We start from the raw sequence: 21,420 nt of genomic DNA on the forward strand, positions 1-21,420 counted from the left end.
TTGTCCCTCTCGTCTTCTCTCTTTCCACCAAGCCCATTTCCGGAAGCTTCACTAATATCCCATAAGAGCAAGAAGGCTCCAGCTTCAACCGGGTAGGAGCACGCCCGCGCCTCGAGAACCAACCACAAGACTTTGGTCCACAAAGATATGGCGACCTTGTGTCGTGCGACTATGAGTTTAGGCTGTGACGCAGGCCTCCACAATGTATCGGACCTTCAGCACCCACCGGCAGATCTTCCCTTAACTCATCCACTGATGAAGCTCCTTTTCTGCCACCCTGAAAACTCTACTAGTTGTTGGCAGCCGGTTGCTCTATCCTGCCCCAGATTGTCCCCTTGCCTGTACATTGTGGCGTGCAGCCTGCATCCCCTACCTTACGATTGCAGCAGATCAGAGATTTTAGGCGCGTTACCAGAAACTCCCGGTGCATCAACCCGTTGTTGCAAAGAGGCATATAGATGGTCATGTTGAACTCTCAACCAGCTCATCCCCGGCAACTGCCACTCCTTGGGAGCTATCCGAGTAGAGCACGGTTGTACTCACCGAGACAACCTCTATCTACGGAAGAGGTGATCATTATATCGCGCCACAAAACTGTTGGTCCATGTGCAAAAGTCCCAGCAATTCGCCGACTGCTACTATTTGTCAACGGTGTTCTAGCCCCAACACGTATGGAGGAGCCCACAAGAGCCTCTGGACCCGCCGTGAGAGATCGGAGATCAATTCTCTTCCACTAATGCTGTTTCGAGTCTCAGGAGTTATCATGCAAGTTCTTATTCCCCCGTTCGACTTTGATCAACCGGCCCCTCCCTACTTCCGGCCCCTAGAGGACAGTGACAATACAAAGTCCCCGTTCTTCGGCTTCTGTCCTTTCACTTCCATCGAGAATCCAACGCAGTGCCACGCAACGGCATGCTGCCGCGAGCAAAGAAGCCACAGGGTCTGTCACCTCATGTCGGCTCCCGTCGGCCGGCAGCCCCTAGTGGTGCACATGGGTTGGCAAACACTCAGGGCAGCCCCGACGGAAGGGCACGAAAAATGAATGGCTACGAGAGGGTTGCAAGCTTTTCGCAGGCATCCCTTGTACGTGTGTGCGGGAGCGGCCCGAGGGGGCGGGCCATGTAGCCAGGAGGCATGAAGCCTGTTCCTCCGGGTTCCCGCGTTGACGGATTTCCGAACACGCAAGGTCTTGCCATGGGACATGCTACCTACAGATTACTTCAAGAACTTGTTTGTGTCCAACTCGCCACGGCCAAAGTTAGTCGTCGCTCCAAGAGCCAAAACGCTTGGCAACAGCCTCCCTCCGGTGAAAGGAGAGAGGAGGCTGGCTGTCCGGGTTGTTCCGTCTGCAAGTGTTTTTGGAGCCTTTGAAAAGAGCCCAAAATACCTCGCGAGCACGCTTCTCGCAGCAACCGAGCCAAATGGGAGGTGCGTCAACTCCGGACTAATCGCTCAGCCCCCTTTCCTTCACCAATGGCATGTTCAGGAGCTACCTCCGCTGGAGGGTTTCAGCACGCACATATTAGTAACAAGAGACAGGACGCGAGAATAGCGGTCAAGAACTCCCATCTTAGACATGTGCAGTCATGGCACAGGATATTGATACGGTTCCGAGGTCAGGTTACGTTGTGCGACCAAACACCGACGTCAACCGAGCTGCGGTGCGCCCTGCTATGACGGGGGAACTACAGACTCGCCTCGCCCTGCCCTACGGAGAGGGAGTCCCCAACAACCCCCAGAATTCGAGTGATTATTCTTGTGTCACTGCCAGTATCTGCCTTTCATACCCCCATGTGGACTACTTGGGGTTCTCATGACAAGTATTGCAAGTATTACGGTTTGATGGAAGAGGAAAGTCTCACTTTTCATGAACACGAATTATAAGGCATGCTTATTATTATACGTTTGTTATTGTATCACAAATAACTGCTGGCAAGGCTCCAAGTCCTGTCCATTACCGTACACTATCGCTTCAGAGCTCCTGTTCCTAACGACGGATCGAGCTGGTGTCCTAGCTCAGCTCGAAGCTGCCACTCGTGCCCTCAAACGCAGTGATTTTGCCTCCAATGGCCTTCCAGTCTCCGTAATACTTGACCCTATACGTCCCGGGCCCAGCATTACCAGCCGTCTCCCATGTTACGTCAACCTCGCTGTAGCCAAGGATTCCGTTTGTTCGTCGCCACGTGTACACAAGGAACCAGTCCGAGTCGTCGCGGACCCGGGTCCAGTTGTCGCCATCCTTCCTCTCAATAGCCACATATGTCTCCTCGAGACGGAGATTGTTGCGCGGGTTGGCACCCTGGAAGGTGACCTTGACGATATCGCCCAGGGAATAGGAGGCTTCGGGCTGGGTGCGCACATCGCCGAAGTCATACTTGATGGGATGGCCATCCTTGACAACGCCGGTGATGAAGTCCAGGGAGTTTTCGCGGTTGTCTGGGGCAGATGGGCCGGGGTCCGGACGACCAGTGGCACCGGGCGCGACATAGTTGAGGTTGCTAACCGTGAGGTTGATATACGCATCGAGCGTGTGACGACCGTAGAGCGTCGACGCACCCTCGTAGCGCTGGACGTCATACTCCTCGGGGGTAACGACGTAGTGAGCGTAGGTATTAGCAGGGCTGCCAACAACCACAATGGGTTCCTCGTCAAGGAAGGTTTCTGCTTCTGCGGCGATGGCTTCCCTCCATCGGCGGCCAGCCATCGTGTCGACCTCGCTGGGGCTAGTGACCATGACAAATTGGCCTACACGCAGAGTCTGAATATCAATAATGTTCGGGCCCCAGGCGTACGGTGTCTCCATCTCGCCAATGTCAAGAAGGACGGGCTTCTCGCCTTGGCACTTCTTCTGCTCCTCAGTAGGGTTCTTCAAGAGACCCTTCACGGCCGCCCAAAGCGGATTGGCGTCGGGTTCACCAGAGTCACCCTGGGTAAAGTCGAACAGACCAGGCCAGTCAGAGGTTCCGGCAGCAAAGGAGTATCCCAGAGCAGCAGGGCAGGTCTGGGCGGGAGTGCCGTCGGGCAGTGTAAACTCCCAGAATCTCATATCATGGAAGAAATGATACGACTTGACAGTGCTACCAACAATCGGGGTAGACTTGGACCCATAGGAATTCTGGAACCGGTCAGTTGCTGGGGGTGATTCTGGAGGTCAGATCCCACTCACATATGCGACCTTGGCGGCGGTGGCCAGCCGAATAGCGATATCGTAGCAGCTCGAGATACCGAGGTCAAGAGCCTCAAACTTTGGCCCACGACCATGGCAGTCAACGACGGTGCCATCTGAGCAAGTGCTGCTCTTGAAATCACACTGCTTGTTGGAGCCATCGTCGCACCAAGCTCCCCCGATGTTGGGGGAGGTATCGGCATGGTTGGCCTGACCGAAGGCAACCACGAAGCCCTCAGCCGCGTTACCAGTACCACCAAGTTCGCTCTCGACCATCCAGGCAGCAAGACCCTTGTTGTCACCGGCAACATGGGTATTGTTGCCGAGCATAGAGGTGGCGTGGATTGCGTGCCAGGTGAGAAGGCCAATATCCTTATTGTCCGAGGCACGCTGGAAGCGCATCATGGTCATCTTGGTGTCGACACTGTTGCCGTACTTTTCCTGCTCCTCAATGGGGTTGTGCAGGTAGCTATACAAAGAGCGGTTGATGGTGGCACCCTCAACTTCGGCAGTGGAAACATCAAGGTATCCCTATGGTGTGTTAGCAGAGAGAGCCTACGCATGAGCTGCAGTTCCACTGACCTCTTGAAGACTCTCTTGGGCACGCTGGATAGAGAGGACAGCACCGTCCACAATAGCCTGGTAACTCTGCTTGTCGAAGCCAAAAGTGGTGACCTGGGGCGTCAAGTAGTTGAACCAGGCACCAGGGGCGGAGTGGGCATGCGTTCCCGTCAAGGCGATGTTGTGAGAGCCATAGACAGAGTATTCGCCACCGAGCGCCTCGAGAGCCTCTAGAATACCATAGCGCATAGCCGTGTCTCCAGACAAGGCATCAAGAACGATGTAGATGAAGCGGTCCTCTGGGTTGTTGACATCGCCGATAACGAAGGCTCGGCTATAGAGGCGCTGGCGCAAACCAGACCCCTTCTGGTCAAGGTCGGCATAGCCGGCGAAGCCAATCTCGACGGCGGGACCGGTAATGTCGGCTTTGCCTACACCGATGAGGTACTTGTCACCCTGGGTGGCTCTCTTGAAGTCAGGTCCGGCAAAGCTTTCAAAGTCCCGTCGTGCCGGGCCAGCAGATACAGCGGCCGCAAGCAACAAGAAGACAAGCGAGGTGATGGTGGAGACGAGGCCGAACGTGGGCCTCTTCGCTGGAGCCATGATGGGCAGCGACAGTTGGGGATTGAGCAGCAAACACCACAAGATGTAAGCGCAGCTGTCGCGATGTGTGGTAGCAGGTATACAGGCGTGGGAGTGGATCGAGGATTGCTCAATATATCAATCAACAATCATGGCCACGGGCGACCGTATCAAGACGGCACGCGGTTCCGAGCCTCCCCATCCCATGACTCTGGAGAGAGGGGGAAGTGGATAGGGCCTGCTGTTCCTTGCTTCGACTCGCGTGAGCCCCCGGTCGAGAGCGATGCGATGCAGATGATGGGCAGCATTCAGCAGTCGAGGAAGACAGTTGAGGCCGTCTGCCGAGTTGCCCATTGTTAGCAGCTTCCCAGAATGGATTCTTCCCCGCCGATCAAAATCTAGGGCTGGACGCCGTGATGCCGTGCTGCCAATGGGGCCCTCCCCAGTCGGCTGCAGTGGCACCCGCGCGCACAGCTACCCTGCTATGGGCCATGGCGATGGGCCGGCATGGCTATGGCCATGGTCGATGTGATGGGATGATGGTCGGCGATGATGCGCTGCAACCTCGTTTGGTCATCCGTCATGGTGCGTCTGGGGCGCTTGACTGGGCCCTCTTGGCAGTTGGCAGTATCTAATACTATGTACATAGTAGTATTGAGGACGAGGATGAGTGTGGGGGAGTAAGAATGAAGAGTTGAAGACAACTTGAAGACAATGGGGGTGCTCTTTCCCAAATTCCAGCCAATATTATGTTCCTGCCCTGAGATCACCTGTCATGTCACCAGGCTTCCACCTTCCGTGTTGATAGAACCATCTGCTCATGACCACCTGCTGAAAGAAATGAGAAGGAATCAGATGAAAACAATCTCTTCAACGTTTGTCTCATTTCCACGAACATCAGTGCCGCCCCACCTAGCCCGTCGTGATGGACAAAGGCCGCTAGAACGGATCCTTCTGGGGCGGAGAGAAGCTAGCTGGAGACAACGGAGAGCAGTGGGGACGGGTGGGGGCCGTCCACCTATCACATGACACCCCTTGCCATGTCTATTTGCACCAGGATTGTACCAGTACGAGCTACTCCGTACGGATATGGGCACAGAGGCATCATTGCGGATGAAATAGCGTGGATGGGCTCGACGAACGGAGACACAAACTCCTAATACAGGAATTATGGGAACTCCTGCTCGATATAATTCGGCCCGGCCGCCACGAGAGCGACTTCTCGTAACTAATACTACTAGCATCCCTCCTCTATTACGTACATGAGAATCTTCAGCTCCAAATCTCCACCCTTTACCCCAGAGTATCGCCCCTCCTTCCTGCTACTAGATACTTAAGCCGAGGCATGTGTGCCGTGCATTCTATTTACTCCTGCTTGCTCTCCTTCGAAGTGCCAAACCAATGGGGGAAGTAGTTGTACACGACGTAGCTGTCGGCCGCCGCGCACGTTGCGACACCGTACGCCACGTACCGCTTCGTCTGCGGCTGCAGGTTGCTCCACCAACCGGACGAGGCTGGTGTGGAGGTTGCTGTAGTTGTGTTGGCCCTAGCCGGCGCCGAAGTAGAGAAGGCGCGGCGGCTGGCAGCCCTAGCGATGGGGGTGGAGAGGCGGGTGGTGATGGCGTTCATGGTGGAAGTTGGGTAGTATCCGTCTGTAGATGTGGGTGTGGATGTGGTGGCCTGTTGAACCTTTGTAGGCTTGGTTTTGTGTGGTTTTGCTTGGGTGATTGATGTCTTTGAGCTGCTGATGATGCTCTAAGACCAGAATGCTCGATTGTTTCTTTTTCTATATATACCCAGTACTCTACAACTAAGCCTTACGCTATCGTCAATGAGGCGTTATGCTTAACGGTGATGCCCACAAAACCGTTTTGGGAACCCCACTCACATTCCCGTGTAAATGCCATCAAAACACTCCTATCGGACATCTTCGTCATGTATTAAATGTGTTATGCCGGTGCATTTCCGTAAGTCGCGCAGAATTACTTTCCGGCACCACGCGGCCGATTGATTGTCAGGGGTTTGAATGGTTTTCGTAACCGATCCATCGATGGCGGCGGTCCCATTCCGACTGGGCGCCGGATACCACCTTGGGACCGCACCGACGTAAAGGTGGTAGCATGGAAGCTCGTGGCAGGTCGGTCACCAGCCACTTTCTCGGCCGAGTGTTCCTCTTGTACCTTGTCGGGTGATGACGGTCTGGGCGGCGAGCTCGAGAAGCAAGCATACTGTTTTTGCGGTCCGTCATCCGCAGGCTTCGGTACCACCGGTCGTGCCAACGGTCGCCCCGTACGCACCTTGTGATCGGCCAGTTTTGGGTCAATGCTGCCTAGTCCGGAAGATAATCGTGCAGCAGAACGTGCGGCGGCAGCCTGGTGTCGTCCAAACGATGTCATGGCGGAACGACCGCCGTCCAACGGTCCCGTCTCTCGGATCTTGTTCCCATGATTTACGAAACCAAGCAGACTCTTTTGATCTGCTGGACGACGTGCTGTGCTTCTCTTCGCAGCGGCAGCCTTGTTCGATGCTTCCTTCTCGGCATTGGCAGCAGCAATGGTATACTGGTGTGCTCCGGCAGACACAAAGCCGGGCAGCGACATGGTGAACCCAGCGGACTGCTCCATGGTAGTCGCGTACTCTCTCTGCCAGTCATCGCCTCGGCTACTCTCTGCCATTCGCGCCATTGGACCTGTCCGTTGTCGCTTCGGTGCCCTTGCATAGTGATCTTCTAGATTCATATCTGCGTCGTCGAAATTTTTGGGGTCTATGGGATTGATCGGATACTGGTCATCTTCGGGGGAAAACATCGGCGGCAGTTTGTCAAAAATTGCCTTCTCTGTGGGCACATCTCTCTGAAGAATCTTGCCCGCGGTTTCGAGTACATGGCGGCCAAATGAGGGTCCCTTTGGAGCAAAAGCCTTCGAGGCAAAAGGCGCGATGAAGCTCGACAACTCGACCTTGCTCCCCATGCCCTGCGAGCCGTAAAGTGGGCTGCTCAGATATAGAAACGCTTGTGCTCGCGTCATGGCCACGTAAAGCAATCTTCTTTCCTCGTCTACGTCTTCAGAACGGGTGTGAGGAATGATCCCATTGTAGACTGATGGCACAAAGACAACCGGCCACTCGAGCCCCTTGGCGGCATGGATTGTGGATATCGTCACAAGTGATGATTTGCCGTGCTCCTCATCATCTCTTTGCGCATCTGACGCTAGTGACACGTTTGCCAGGAAGTTCCCAAGCGCGCTGTCATTCTTAGCCTGCTCTACATCGGCCACCTCAGGGAGGGCATCCTCATCCAAACGACCAAAGTCGCGCATGAAGTCCCCCACCATATTAACAAACTCCTGGACGTTGGCCCAGCGCTGCTCATGATCGATGTTATACTCCTCCTCCAGGTGCTTTTTGAAGTGGAGATGCGAGATGAGTTGCTCAACCAGGTTGACCAGGGTAAAGGGGCTGCTTGATGTGATGGTTTCAGCCTTCTGTCGCAGGCTGGAGATGATTCGCACAAGCTCAGAACTTAGCTTCTGCTCCATCTTGGCTCGAATGTTCGTCTTGGATTGACGTTCACCTCGGCAATGTTTGTAGATGACTGACCAGACAGTCATATTGGACTGTTCGGCCTCTTCGAGAAGAGATTTGACCGTCGCTTCGCCGATACCTCGTCGGGGAATGTTAATTATACGGGCAACCGCGTCGTTGTTGTCCGGCTGATAAATGACGCGCAAGTAGTCGATCAGAACCTTGATCTCCTTTCGTTCGTAAAACTTGTGGCCGCCAATCATACGGTAGGCCACGCCGGCCTTACCAAGAGCCGACTCAACATGTCGCGACAGAGATGCAGAACGAAGCAGAATGGCCACGTCCTCGTATTTCAGCATACCTCCGAACATCATGACAGCTCGCTTGATCTCCTGCACAATCCATTCTCCTTCCCTGGCAGAGCTCGAAAGTTTCCTCAATACCGGCTGCTCACCCTTAGCGTGAACCGGCAAGAGGACCTTTTGGTAACGCTTCTCGTCTTCCTGGATAACTCTCAAAGAGACATTGAGGATCGCCTGCGAGGACCGGTAGTTTTCTTCCAAGGAAATCTCATCCGTGTCCGGGTAGTCTCGAAGCAACCGGTACAGGTTCTTGACTTCGGCAGATCGCCAACCGTAGATACTCTGGTCCGGATCTCCCACAATCGTGATGCGCTCCTTCTCTTGCGCAAAAAGCTTCATCAGCTCATACTGAATTCCATTGGTGTCTTGGTATTCGTCAATCAGAACCGTCTGGACATTCGAGACGCATGAGGGGTGTCTTCGGAGGAGCTCCACGCAGCGGACTAGCAGGTCGTCGTAGTCGAGGAGATTTGAGCGCTCCAAGTGGTCCTGGTATTCTTTGAAACAGATCTTCAGGTCGAGATGTTCGTCATTCTTCTGTCCTTTCTGGGACTGTGCAACTGATGTCCCCCTGGCCTTCTTCTTGCTGATCCAGGATCTTGCGTATGATGGTTCAACCTTCAGCCGGTGCCTTTCGATTATTCTCTTGATGATGGCCTTGGAGTCGCCATCGTCCGCAATGTTAAACTTTGAGTCCAACCCGATGAGTTTTCCGTAGGTCGTCAAGTAGCGCCTTGCGATGGAGTGAAATGTCCCCAGAACAATCTTCTTCTGCATTTCTTGTCCAAGGGTCTTGTTGATTCTCTCCTTCATCTCACGGGCGGCCTTGACGGTGAAAGTCGCAACAATGACGTTGCAGGGCAGGTAGCCCATGTGCTGAATGAGCCATACAACGCGTGATGTGAGGGTATGGGTCTTTCCACTTCCAGGTCCCGCGAGAATGGCTACGGTTGGTGATTTCGAGGTTACCGCTCGACGCTGGGCATTGTTGAGAGACTTGAGGATGGCGGCCTCGGGGCGTGGTGTTGACATGATGTTGACGCGCTCACGACGGCGCGTTGGTACTGTTTCTCGGCGGGGTTGTTCATTGTCGGGCTTTAGGAAGCCTGTTTGAAACCCCGAGTAAGCTCCTTTCCCAGAAGGGGTTGATGTCAGCAAAGTTCACCCTAACATTCAGTCGTTTTCGACCGCGTTGGAGGTTGTCGCGTCTCGCGACACCAGTGTCATCACGAAGTCAGGTGATAACAGCTGACTAAGAATCACTGTTCGTCACCATATGAAAGCACACAATCCCAAACACATCCCTGGTATACAAGAGAGAACAATAGCCTGGTCTCTTATTTTACATTGTAGTTGTGCTCTCTAGTTTTTGTGTGTTGTTTCATTTTGTTGTACTCGTATTTGTGTGTGTTATGTAAGTCTTGCTCTGATACGGATACGAATATCATCTCTCAAGTAGAACGCACACCTACTGACTGAGCTTTTATCAACTAATATTTTTCAAAATGGACCTCATGAAATGCGGTGTTTACTGTGACAATATTTATATACTTCTTACATGTTTATAAATACAGCCATATCAAAAACATATTAGTAGATACTATATCTGGGTCTAGTAATGGAGATTTGACACAAGCCGAAAAACTTCACTCCGCCACTCTGAGGTGGGTTATGAGGGTGCTGTGACTTTGGACAAACGCACTTTCTAGTGGAGGGCGCGACATTAGAAAGCTGCTTTCGGATACCCGGCACTGCAAAGTTACCAATAGGATGTTGTCAATCCGAGAAGGCGACATGATAGTCTGATCACGGCACTCTTTGGGATATGCTGGGACCGTGGAGAACGCAGGGTAATAGCAGCCGACATGTGACAAGGTTGCCAATACCAACTAGCGAATCCTGGGAGACTGCCATCTCCCAATCATGGGGTGTGACGATGTGAATGGCGAAGGGCAGAGAGACAAATTCACAAATGGATGTGCGGTGTGGTGGTTGGTGGCGGTTGGTCCTAAGAGGCACCATGATATCAATGAGAGTGACCGAAGTTGGTTGCTTGTGTGTGACCGCTTTGGTGATGCTGCATCCATAGTGCATCCTCTGATCCGTGGGCCGCCTTCAAATGTGGTTGCTGCGATTCCAACAGCGTGGTTCACCACGCTTCGCATGCCGGCAGCAGGAAAAGGTCGGCCTGGACCAGGAAGCGACAGTTCCCAAGACGTGGCAATGGAAGAAAAAAAGCCTGGAAGCACGAGTCTGGCCTGGCCAGGACCTGATGAACTACGCTTGGCCCCTTCTTGGCATCTTCTTGACACTCTGAGGTAGGGCGGGGGTCGGTGATGCGCAGGTCTGGCCACCAATCAAAACAGGTCTCTGATTGACGTCGGCGCTTAACTGCCCCTGCTGTCACGATCGCCCGTCCAACCACACACGGCAGGCGCCCTCCTCGCTCCGACCACCTCTGCGATGCCCATCTCTCCCCAGTCTGCCATTGCCAGAACTGGCCCAGACCTGGACCAGAATCGCAAGCTACGCAATTCTGCCCATGCACGTATTCTGCATGTACCACCCAGTGAGCGGGCTTGCCCTGGGGCTTCCCACCGGCCTCCAACCGACCCCAAAGCCAATTCGCTCCCACCTGGCGCTAACGCTGCTATTCCCTCCGCACTCCGTACATCACCAGCCGCCCACCTATATACTCAGATGATGCCGCTGGCCCCGAGTTTCACTCATACGTGACTCTTCTCAGTCAAACCATGTCCCGACACTGTCCCCTAGGAGGTCACATCACACAGCGATCGTCTCCGCCACCTCCCCCCGTCCTTAAAGGACTTCTCCCACCATGCTGGCGAGGCATCTCCGCCTCTCCTCTCTCCTCCTCGTGACCTGTCCGCTCCTCTCTCTTGTCGTTGACGCCCAAGTTACACATTCCCGTCTCACCAGCAGGGACTTCGACCCCCTCGGTATCGATACCCCGTCGCCGGAAGACGGGCCATCCATCTCGGCCGACGCTCTTCGCGATCTGTCCTACCTGCCAGCCCAGATTGGCGGCATCGTTGGTGCCTACGCAGTCTCCCTGGTGCTGGTCGCCATAACTCTCCTGTCCCTAGCCAAGAAGCGCCGCGAGCACCTCCGCGCTGCAAACGACGAGGCTGATTTCGAGGATCACGTCGGAGTCGTCCGGCTCCAGTCGATTCCCCCGAAGGACTGCTTTGTACCGCTCTCCCCCCGCTCTATCCGCAATTTCTCCTATCCCTCACCGCAGCAAGCTGAGTTTGGCGAAATCGAGCCGGCTCCCTACACCCAACCGTCGCCAGACTCGTCAGTCGTCCTCCCCGGGCTCAACCCCTTCGTCGACCAGCGCGTCGTCGCCCAGGACAAGGCCATGGCGCAGCAACAACTTGAGGAGATGTACAAGCATGTGATGGAGCATGAGGAAGCGAAGCAGAAGGGGGTTATTTTCGATCAGCCAGTGTATCCGGGCTCACGGCCAATGAGTCTGGAGAAGGCTTCTTCGGTTACCTCCAAGAAGGAAAAGCCAAGACCTGCTGGGCTCAACCTGAGTAGCACCAAGGAGGATAGGAGCTCGGGGTCCAAGACGTCGTCGCTGCTGTCGGCTCTGAGATCACCAAAGAAAAAGTCGGTCAGGGGCGTCAGCATCTCGTCACCCATCATGACACCTCAGTCGGCCACCTTCCCTCGCCAGCAGGATATGTCGTCCATGGGCTCTATCGCTCCCCGCCATTATGCTCCTCCACCACCGCCTCCGGTTCCGACCGACCGAGAGTCTATCGGTGTAGCTAAGAACAGGGGAAGCGCGGCGCAGATAGCCCCGGATCACTCCCCCGAGAGCACGCAGAGCATTGACGAGCGCCTCGGGTCTCAGCTGCCACTGCGCTACTATAACGGCAGCAGAGCACCGTCCCAGGTCGTCACAGAAGCCGATCCCGAATCGGCAGTTTCGGAGCACTCACAGGCGCCTCTGGTAGGCTTGCCGTCGTCACCCAAGCCAGGAGCAACGTTCCCGACCCTCCCACTATCACCCAAGCCTGGCGCCACTTTCCAACGGCCCAACGCCCCCTCGGCCGTCCGCACGGGTGGCTCCTTGCCGCTGAGAGCATATGAGCCTGCATTGGCTTCCCCGTCAGCTACCCCGCAGACGACCAAGCAGACTGTGTTTGAGCGCAAAGCACCGCTCTCCCCGATGACGGGGAGGACTCCCGGGACAGGGATGCCTTATTCCCCATACCAGCCCTTTACGCCCTGTGTACCTGTCACGCCGTCGCTTGTGACCAAGGAAGACAGGAAACGTATGAGAAAGATGACACCCAAGACGCCGACCGTGGAAATGGTCAAGAGTTCGGACGAGTTATGGTAGAGAACATAGTGTGGGGAGTTTTGTTCAGCAATTAGGGAAAGTCTATTTTCCTTTACCTCGTTATAACTCATTTTTTTTTTTAGATACCAGCGGGGCCACCCAGTTAGGGTGTTCCTCATGTCGTCATGACTGTTCTATTCTCAGGTTTCCTTATTTGTTGTTATTCCTCCCTCGGCCGCAGGAATTGAAAAAAAGAAGGGTGATTGAATCATGTCGGGACTAGGGGGTGAAGGGCCGACATTACTCGTCACTGGCAAGACCATGGCGAATACACACGCACAAGACGTGTGAAATCCGTTCTATTAATAAACAAGAATCAGCTCCTCTCTTATTGACATGCACCCATGGGTGATCGATCTGCCATTGCGTACTATTACCACTACATAATTAGCAGGTGTAGTCGTAATAGTTGTGGTACAGGAAAGGTAGGCAGTGCGATTCTCGACGGAGTTTTGCGCTAGCAACTTCTACCTGCTACGAGAACTTCCGACTAGGTAATAAGAAGAAGCATCCGATGAGTCACTTCAACTAACAGTAATACTCCGTCCTGCAGCAGGTAATATTCGTAAAGACCTCTCAAGGCATTGCGCTGTGGTCGTGGCGGAGTCATTCTAGATGGCGCGTACGCATATTATGGGGTGGCAAAAAGAGCCGAAAGAACGGTGGAAGCTATAGCCGTTTTGGGAGAAGGCTGGGGAAAAGGGTGATGTGTATCAGAAGCAGCGCAGTGTTGATGGCAAACTGACCACAGCTATCGTATTCTGCTCTGGATAGATCAACATTTCAACCGTTTGATTCTTCAAAGCGATGCCTTTTCACGACTTTGCTCGAGAATCCCATTTTTTCCCGACGTCAAGGAGCCTCTTACGTGCCTGTCAAATATTGACAAGTCGAGAACGGTGGGAAGAGGTACGTACCCCGGAAGACCGGGAAGATGCCTGCTGATTGGCGCAATGATATGATATCTGGAGGAAATCGTACGATTGTGCATCGCCCACTCACCGACTGCCCCTCCGGAAGCGCAAGCTGGATTCCGGCCTGCGCCTTCAGGGCGATTCCTGGACGATTCCTGGGCGACTGTTGGAACGCTCCCCCTGGACCAGTGGAGCGCTACAAGCCTCCTTCTTCCCGCCACCGTCCACGATAAACCGCATCACGAGTCTATTGACCCCCATCCGCCTCCAATCGGCCATTCTTTTCCCTCGTCACACCACAACTCAAACTTTCCTGCCAGGCACCCGGCTTTTCGCGACAGCGCCTAGTACCCGCCATTTGCCCCAACCGCCGCCACAGGCGTTGCTCATTGGTCTATTGCGCCTTGAATTAAACGGACCTCGCCTGACTCTGTCGGAACCTGCCGGTCGCTGCCTCTCCTAGCCTCGATCCCGTGCAGGTCATCGGGCTGTCTGGCCTTGTCGCGCCCAGGTCATTGTCACCCCATACCGATATTATCTCCTGGTCAGCCTTCCGCGCGGGAGCTCGAACCCAAGGGCCTCTCTGCACACCAACTTCAAACATCCTCCGTGGCGATACTCTGTCCACGGATTACGAAACATATCTCGCCATCTCGCCATGGCCGACGACGATACGTCGAACCTCTTCGGGCTCGACGATGCGAGCCTGGCACTCATAGACGACTGCTCTGCGTCCGGAGATTTCAAGTCTGCCCCCTCTAACACCTCAGACGAGGGCCAATTCGACTCCTCCGGCTGGGAGTTCCCAGAGACGATACCCTTCACCTTTGACACGAGCTCATCTGCCGCCGCCGCCCCCAGCTACCCGACCTCCGTCTGGGACTCGCCGCCCTTCGAGCTCGATCAGTCTCCATCAATGGGCTTTGATGACTTCTCCCCGACGAACAACGATGCCTCATTCTTCTTCGGCGGCCCCATTGTGCCCACCCAGCAGCAGACTCGACCGCGCCAGCCGGTCATGAAGGCCCCCCGGCAACCATTGACCACCACCTTGACGCCTGCCGTCGAGGAGAAGCTACGCAACATTGCCATGCCCCCACATCTCCAGTACCACTCTCCCAAGAGTGCGTCGAGCCCCGAGTCGACAGGGGATCCCAAGGCCGGATCATCTCCCGAGTCCAAGTCGCCGTCCAAACCCAATTCGAAGAAACGCAAAGTGTCGGTGGACCACGACGACGACGAGGATGAGGATGAAGAAGAAGGAAAGCCGGTCAAGAAGACCTCGCACAACATGATTGAGAAGCGGTACAGGAACAACCTCAACGATAAGATTGCTGCCCTCCGAGATGCTGTCCCCAGCTTGCGCATCATGTCCAAGAGCGCAAAGGGCGAGGATACCACCGAGGACCGCCAAGAACTTCACGGGTTAACACCCGCCCACAAGCTCAACAAAGCTACTGTACGTGATATTTGCCTAGAATCAGGATGCCCATATTAACCGAGTTACAGGTATTGAGCAAAGCCACCGAGTATATTCGTCACCTGGAGAAACGGTACAACAGGCTGCACGAAGAGAACAACACCATGCGTGCAAGGATAGCAGCATTCGAGAAGCTATTCATGGCTGGTGCTATGAATGGCTCCATTGCTCCTATGCAGCACCCACCCACACCCATGCAGTATGCTGCCCAGGAGCCGCAGCAACAAGACTTCATGGAGACGCGGACGAGGCAGGGGAGCGCCGGCAACGCATCTGGCATGATCCAGGTCCCCGAGGACATGCAGAAAATCCTCGCTGCTCAGATGGCAGCAGCCCAGCCCTATCCTGTACCCGCCCAGCCCTTTCACAGCGGCTCTCAGACCATGATCCAACAACAGCAACTGCAGCAACAACAGCAGCAGCAGCCAGGACGATGGGGCAATGCTGCTCCGTACTTTGGCAAACTGATGGTCGGCTCGCTGGCGGGTCTGATGATCCTGGAGGCTGTCCGAGAAGATGAGACTAGCAACGAGAGCACAGAGGGCCGGGGTCTTATGGCGCTGCCCATCCATCTACTCAAGAATCTTACCACGAGCCTCGACTTCAACGTGATGGGATACCACGCTCATACATCCCTCAAGCTTTTGCTGCTTCTGGGCACGGTGCTATGGGTCTTCATTCCGTCTCTGTTTGCCACGGAGGATAAGAAGCCCAAGAAGCCTCAGCTATGCACCACCTTGCAGCCTGCGCCTTCTCTTGCATCTTCTATTCACGTCCGTCGTCAAGCGTGGCAGACAGCTGTCCAGTCAGTCTGGATTCCCCGGCACAATCTCTTCTTGGAAGGGTCTGCCCTCATTCTCAAGGCTGCCAAACTGAGCGCCCTGAACGTCATTGGCGTCCACGGGTACCAGATCCTCAGCGGAGCGACGGACGAGCAGGAGATCGCCCGCGCTAAGGCGTGGTCAATTGCCCTCGACTCCCAGCTGGCAGGTGGCGATGTTGAGATTAACTCGAAGCGCCTGCTCATCACGTTCCTCGCATCAGGGACCCTGCAAAATACGCCAGCCAGACTCATGCTGAAGGCACTTCACATCCGTGTGCTCCTGTGGGATCTCACCCAGCGCAGATTCAAGCTGGGAGCCACCAATGCCATTGCGGCCGCTCTTGCCCGGGCCAAGTGGAATGAAGCACGTAGCCTAAGTCGACGACTGTCTGAGGCGTGCAGGTCGGCTTCGGTTCGGCACGAGGATGAGCTGCCGGAGCACCTGGCGTATCTTGTGGAGCAGCCGTGCGACGATGTGCTGAATCCTGAGCTGATTCAGCGTGCCCACAATCTTGCTTTCAACAAGGACACCAGATACGGCCTCGAGGACCCCATCGATGGCATGGACTCTGTTGTCGACGACATTTCTATTGGCTCTCCGATGGATGCTGTTTCTGCCTGGTGGTCTACCCAAGTTCTCCATGAAGCCCTCACGGAGACCCTGGACAGGAGCGAAGAGGGGCCGGCGGCTCGGGATAGCAAGATTGAAATGGCAATCCACACAGCCCCTGTGGGATCTGTCGCTCAAGCTCATGCTATCGTTGCTCGCGCTGCTCTCTCGGAACAGCACCGGGGCTCGAACATTGCTCTCGCGCTTCAAACCATTGGAACTGACAGCTGCGAGACTCCGTTGGCCACAACCTCGATTGTTGGCTCTGATTCCTGCGCTTCGAGCCCAGACCTCTGCCTTGCCCTGCGCTGTGCTACGGCTATTGCCCACCTTCGGCGATCCGAGACTAGAGGTGCAGGCCTCAAGGACCTTCAGATGATCGAGTCCATCATGATACCCAGGGATCCCTCGGCAATGTCGCTGCTGGGATTTACGACGGTCATGGAGCTGATCGAAGAGTACTTTGAGCACAAGTCTGCCGCAGAGACCTTCTCGAGTTCCCTGGAGAGGCTGGCTGGCGGTCTCCGTATGTGGATTGGTGGATCTGCTGGCGACAACTGCGGCCTCAACCCCAATGTCCGCCACAAGGTTGTGGATAGATGTCTTGGTATCACCAAGAGCCTGGTTGGAATGGAAGTGGACACTGGCTACGGCAGCTTGAGTGAGACCGAGTCTTGAGCAAACCTATTGATCAATCTACGCGATCACAGCGAGGTAGCAAGCCCAGACATCCGGGGATCATTTGTTGCCTCTGTCCACTGTTGTACTATATTGAAGGCGCCTGGCGAGCGAGTTTGGCTGGAACGAAAATCTTGGACGGGGGGATGGTTGGAATTCGGAAGAATATCATGGCATGGCATTTGGAAGCGACGAGAAATCTGCATTTTTCAAAAACAACTCACCTCGACTCAGCTTATCAAGGACTAGAGTTTAGGGCACGGAGTTTTCGGGGGAGGCGGGACGCGAGCCTTGGAAGGGCGAATAGAGGATATCTAGGTATATAATCAGTGCCCGAAAGCTCATAGTGGCGCGCATGACATAGCACCCCGCAAGCGATAGTGCATCTAGTCCTATCATCATCTATCAATTATCTGACGTATTTCCTGACTCCAGAAGTGTTATGTCTGTCTTCTTATTCTTGTATTTCTGATGACCTGCCATGGGCGGGTACGTCGCCTAGCATCTTTCATATCATGTACGCGATATCTAGGGACGGTGCTGATCTGTTCGGAGGCGTGGTAGGAGAGGGGAGGAGAGGAGAGGAGAGGCTTGGCTTGGATGCGGCGCACTCACCGCTCAAGATGTTGAGAAATGTGCTTATAGAAGGGTGCTTGCTCCATGTGGCTGAACTGGACTGGGACGAGCCGTGAGAGGTAATGGGGTAAGAAACGGGATTGGAAGACGAAGCTGGGCAAAGCCGGAGGTGGCTTAGACGAATATCGGGAATAGTCCTCTTGTACCCGTGCATACGCTGGGACTTCACGTCTGGCATTTCCATCTATCGTTCCAGGATACTGGCGTTCAGCTAGCCTCTGATGTATGGAACAGTGGGAAACAAGTCTTGTCAGATGAAAAACAAGGTCGCTTTCGTTCTCGGTGACCGACATCAAAGACAACTCGGGCCACATCGGCGAGTCCTCAATTACAAGGGAAGAGGAGGTCTGTAGGTTGGGTTCAGGATGGTTCATTGTCTATATTAATACAAAGATATTGCCAATCCCCTGTATCTAAGCCCCTCTATACTTTCCAAGATATCGTATCCCCGAGTGCCATCTATCCTGCCTTTTCCCTTCCCATGAGACCAGTTTATCATGGAAATAACCCTTCCATCAAAGCATACGCCTTCTCCATTCTGTTTCATAAATCGTAAGAGCCAATCCGGGCTAGAACGGCCTTCCTGGGAACGATTGACCATTCCCAAAAGCCCCATTTTCGGCCATGCCTTCCCAAAAATTCCACGCCAGGAGTGGTTCATCGGGCCCTGGGGTGTGGAACTGGCCGCCGGGGCTAAAAATTAGCGACGGATGCGACATGGGAGTCTCGGTATCCATCGCCATGGACGAGGAGGCAGGGGCAGTCGAGGTACCGGCAGGCTGCAGACTCTGGCGGAGCTGGGCGATGAAGGGAGGTACATCTATAATGTGCCCGGCAGCGGCAAAGGCCTTCTCCCGCATATCAAACGCCTTGAGAGTGAACTGCGCCTGAAAAACATTACTCCGTTGTGAGAGATTGAGCATTTCCGGACGTTGGGCGTAGCATTTCTCGAAGGCAGCCCAGCAGCGGTCCGAAAGACTCCCTGTGGGCCGCTGGTACAGGAGGCTGGAGAGGCTAGCCAAAGCCTCGGTCTGGAAGTGCATTTTGATGAACCAACCAAAGCCCCAGGGCTCCATGCATGCGAGCGCGTCGGTTATATTCTCGAAGTTGCCGAGCATGACCTTGAAAAGGTTGTCTCTGGGCCCGAAGATCTCGGTTCCCCACTCGGGCTGCTCCTGCATGGGCATGAGCGACTCTCGGAGCCGCGCTATGAGGTTGGGGCGGATGCCCAAGGCGGCAGCATGGGCGTAACCGGCGGCCGCGCTGATAAATCGACGCTCTATCTCCATGAGATCATGCTCAAGTGTTTGGACAAGAAGGATATTGCGCTCGAGAGACTGGGGGTCCATGGGAGAGTCAGAGACGGGAGTCTGGCCGAGGATGTTGGACTCGGCTGTGACGCGAGCCTCCTCAATCAGGAAGTGCCGGATGATGCGGTGCATTACGAGGACGAAGCCCATCTCGGTGGGCCCTTCGCGTGACTGTAGCTCGCCGGAGGCATCTGGGAAGAGGTCGGCGTCGTTGAGGTTGAGTGGCGGCTTGGTATCGAAGTCGGTGGGGATACCGCTATGCTTGAAGCCGCAGGCCATGGTGAGCTTGGTGTCATACGTGACAATCTGCCACCAAATCCTGCGGCGCATCTCGGTCTCAAAAGGGGGTAGGTTGAGAAATTCTCCATCACGGTGATAACCCATGGATATAGCTATTCGAACGAGGCTTCCCATCATGACCCACGCTGCGTGGCGGTTGTTATTGGTATTAAGGATTATCTAGCTGGGAGTTAGCATGCGGGTATGACCGCTGGCGAAAGAACGTGAGGGCGACTGACTAGAGCATGTACTAAGGCCTGGACAACCACCATGTCATATCGTTTAAGAAAGTCGAATCGTGCCAGCGGTCTAAATATCATGGAAAGGAATTTCTGAGTGGCGCGCTCGCGCGTGAGTCCAAGCGTTTGGAGAAGTTCGTCATCCGAGAGTGACATGCTCGCGACGCCGAAGATGGAATTCAGCAGACCTTGGTATGAGAGGGGTATACTACTCATATCGCCGGCAGCCTGGACAATGTACGGTTGGATCGTCGGAGCGTGGATGATCTTGATCAGGGGGTTTACGCGCTCGAGGAATATCTGCCACAGTTTGAACGTCTGGACAGCGTCGAGGGACGCCGTCTCGTCGCTAGTGGGACTGGGGCAGTGGCTGGCGAAGTTGGAATCGAATGCTTCGTGGGAATCCTCGCTTGGGTTGAATATAGACCCCTCGGGTTCTTCTGCATCGATAATCTCTCGCATAACTTGAATCTGCGGGTTCCATGGGATGAGCATCTCCGGGAACAAACGGCGGGTGCTGGTTGCTGGGAGGAAGGCATAGGGGTACTCACCTCATCATTGAGGCATTGCCACAGTTGGCCATCGATGAAACGAGCTGGACCCGTGTCTAACGCTATCCTCCCCGGCGTCCCGGCAGGAGAGTGGGCGTCGGTGGGCGTCCGCGCTGATACATGAGGCTTCAACTGACCGCCGACAGGGGCTACGGATGAGGCAGCCGAGCCCACCGGGGCCTTTGGGCTCGCCCCAAGCCCGGGTTCGGGTCTGTCGGCGTACTGGCGCAGCAGGTTCTCACAGCGCGCCAGGCGATCCTGGAGATCCTGCCTGGGTTTGGAGCGCTGCCGGGGAGGGGCTGGTTTGCTGGGAGTGCAGGTGACATTGGCCTGGGCAGCGAACAGAAAGTCAGATATCGCGCATCATCGTTGGGTCCCGGATGGCCAGAGACAGGGTCGGCGGTTTCCTTACCTTGACGCAGTTGGAGCAGGGAATGATTCTGTCGCATCTGATCTTGCGACGCTGACACAGAGCACATGAGAGAATGCGGGGCGGTTTTTGGGAAGTACTGGAAGCTGGAGTAGAGGCCATGGTCGCGCCTCCCTGACGCCTGCCCTGGGGATGGTCGCGTCACCAGTCTGGCAAAGGAGAGAGGGAAGGAGGAGTCGAGGAGTGGCGATGCGGGAAGGAAGGCCGGAGGTGGGAGAGTTGTAATGTCTCTGGCAAGGCAGGAACGCGGTGCCATCAGCATCCCCGGTTCGGGGTCTTGCTGAATTCCGGCCGAGGCTAGCGGCGGTGTTGCGGACTTGGTGGACTTGTGGTGCTGCTTCTGGAGTGATGGACCGCCCGCCGGAGGGGCCGGACTCCGATCGGTGCTTGCACTGCAAACTACTTTCGTATTCGTACCGTTGTCGTACGTTGGAGAGAGTTTTGGAGTAACTAAGTAGGTGGATACGGAGGTTGCGGTTGGAGACTTCCACAGAACCCTGTCGAATCTAATAAGATGCAGCGTCGTGTACTTCCCGACCTCCTTCGGTGGTCAGGTCCTCTGGGAATGAATTTGCACAACACATAGGTGCATGTCCCCAATCAGAATCTTTTTACCATTTTTTGCCTTGATACACATTAGCGCATTTAACAGGGACTAGCCACGCCGAATTGAGTCATGGTAGGGCCTAGGTACGCTCCCGCTGTTAGTGGCAGTACAGCGATGTGGGCCCTCTCTTAACAGCTGAATAGAGTTGGTAGGTATCTTTCTTGGCCTGCTGGATTACCAATGTAACATGAAGGTGAAGAGTCAACGGCTGCCCTTTTGCTGCAGGTAGTCGAATTTACAGGGTTACAATGAATGCATCTAGAACGCCCCTTAACACGCCCAGCAAGAGGATGAA

The 21,420-nt window shown here is 54.9% G+C and overlaps 5 protein-coding genes across 5 annotated transcripts; 2 read left to right on the top strand and 3 right to left on the bottom strand.

Annotated features, from left to right (window-relative positions):
- Nucleotides 1–2,011: 2,011 nt before the first annotated feature.
- On the bottom strand, nt 2,012–4,330 carry ACO1O0_001894 (Neutral/alkaline nonlysosomal ceramidase; the record flags this gene model as incomplete). Its single annotated transcript, XM_083191373.1, has 3 exons — nt 2,012–3,115; nt 3,167–3,697; nt 3,749–4,330. The coding sequence occupies 3 exons, from the start codon at nt 4,328–4,330 to the stop codon at nt 2,012–2,014; spliced, it is 2,217 nt and encodes a 738-aa protein (XP_083052587.1).
- Nucleotides 4,331–5,674: 1,344 nt separating this feature from the next.
- On the bottom strand, nt 5,675–9,225 carry srs2 (P-loop containing nucleoside triphosphate hydrolase protein; the record flags this gene model as incomplete). The annotated part of the gene is made up of 2 exons (XM_083191374.1): nt 5,675–5,961; nt 6,306–9,225. The coding sequence occupies 2 exons, from the start codon at nt 9,223–9,225 to the stop codon at nt 5,675–5,677; spliced, it is 3,207 nt and encodes a 1,068-aa protein (XP_083052588.1).
- A 1,807-nt stretch (nt 9,226–11,032) lies between these two features.
- On the top strand, nt 11,033–12,568 carry ACO1O0_001896 (uncharacterized protein; the record flags this gene model as incomplete). Its single annotated transcript, XM_083191375.1, has 1 exon — nt 11,033–12,568. One exon carries the CDS (start codon nt 11,033–11,035, stop codon nt 12,566–12,568), a length of 1,536 nt encoding a protein of 511 aa, XP_083052589.1.
- A 1,572-nt stretch (nt 12,569–14,140) lies between these two features.
- On the top strand, nt 14,141–17,073 carry CPH2 (basic helix-loop-helix domain-containing protein; the record flags this gene model as incomplete). Its single annotated transcript, XM_083191376.1, has 2 exons — nt 14,141–14,941; nt 14,992–17,073. The coding sequence occupies 2 exons, from the start codon at nt 14,141–14,143 to the stop codon at nt 17,071–17,073; spliced, it is 2,883 nt and encodes a 960-aa protein (XP_083052590.1).
- Nucleotides 17,074–18,278: 1,205 nt separating this feature from the next.
- Nucleotides 18,279–20,093, bottom strand: ACO1O0_001898 (fungal specific transcription factor domain-containing protein; the record flags this gene model as incomplete). Its single annotated transcript, XM_083191377.1, has 3 exons — nt 18,279–19,478; nt 19,550–20,054; nt 20,089–20,093. The coding sequence occupies 3 exons, from the start codon at nt 20,091–20,093 to the stop codon at nt 18,279–18,281; spliced, it is 1,710 nt and encodes a 569-aa protein (XP_083052591.1).
- Between the last annotated feature and the right edge of the window lie 1,327 nt (nt 20,094–21,420).

This window comes from Amphichorda felina (assembly GCF_050947745.1).
Source record: "Amphichorda felina strain 45539 chromosome Unknown scaffold_2, whole genome shotgun sequence".
In the NCBI taxonomy this organism is placed as follows: domain Eukaryota; kingdom Fungi; phylum Ascomycota; class Sordariomycetes; order Hypocreales; family Bionectriaceae; genus Amphichorda; species Amphichorda felina.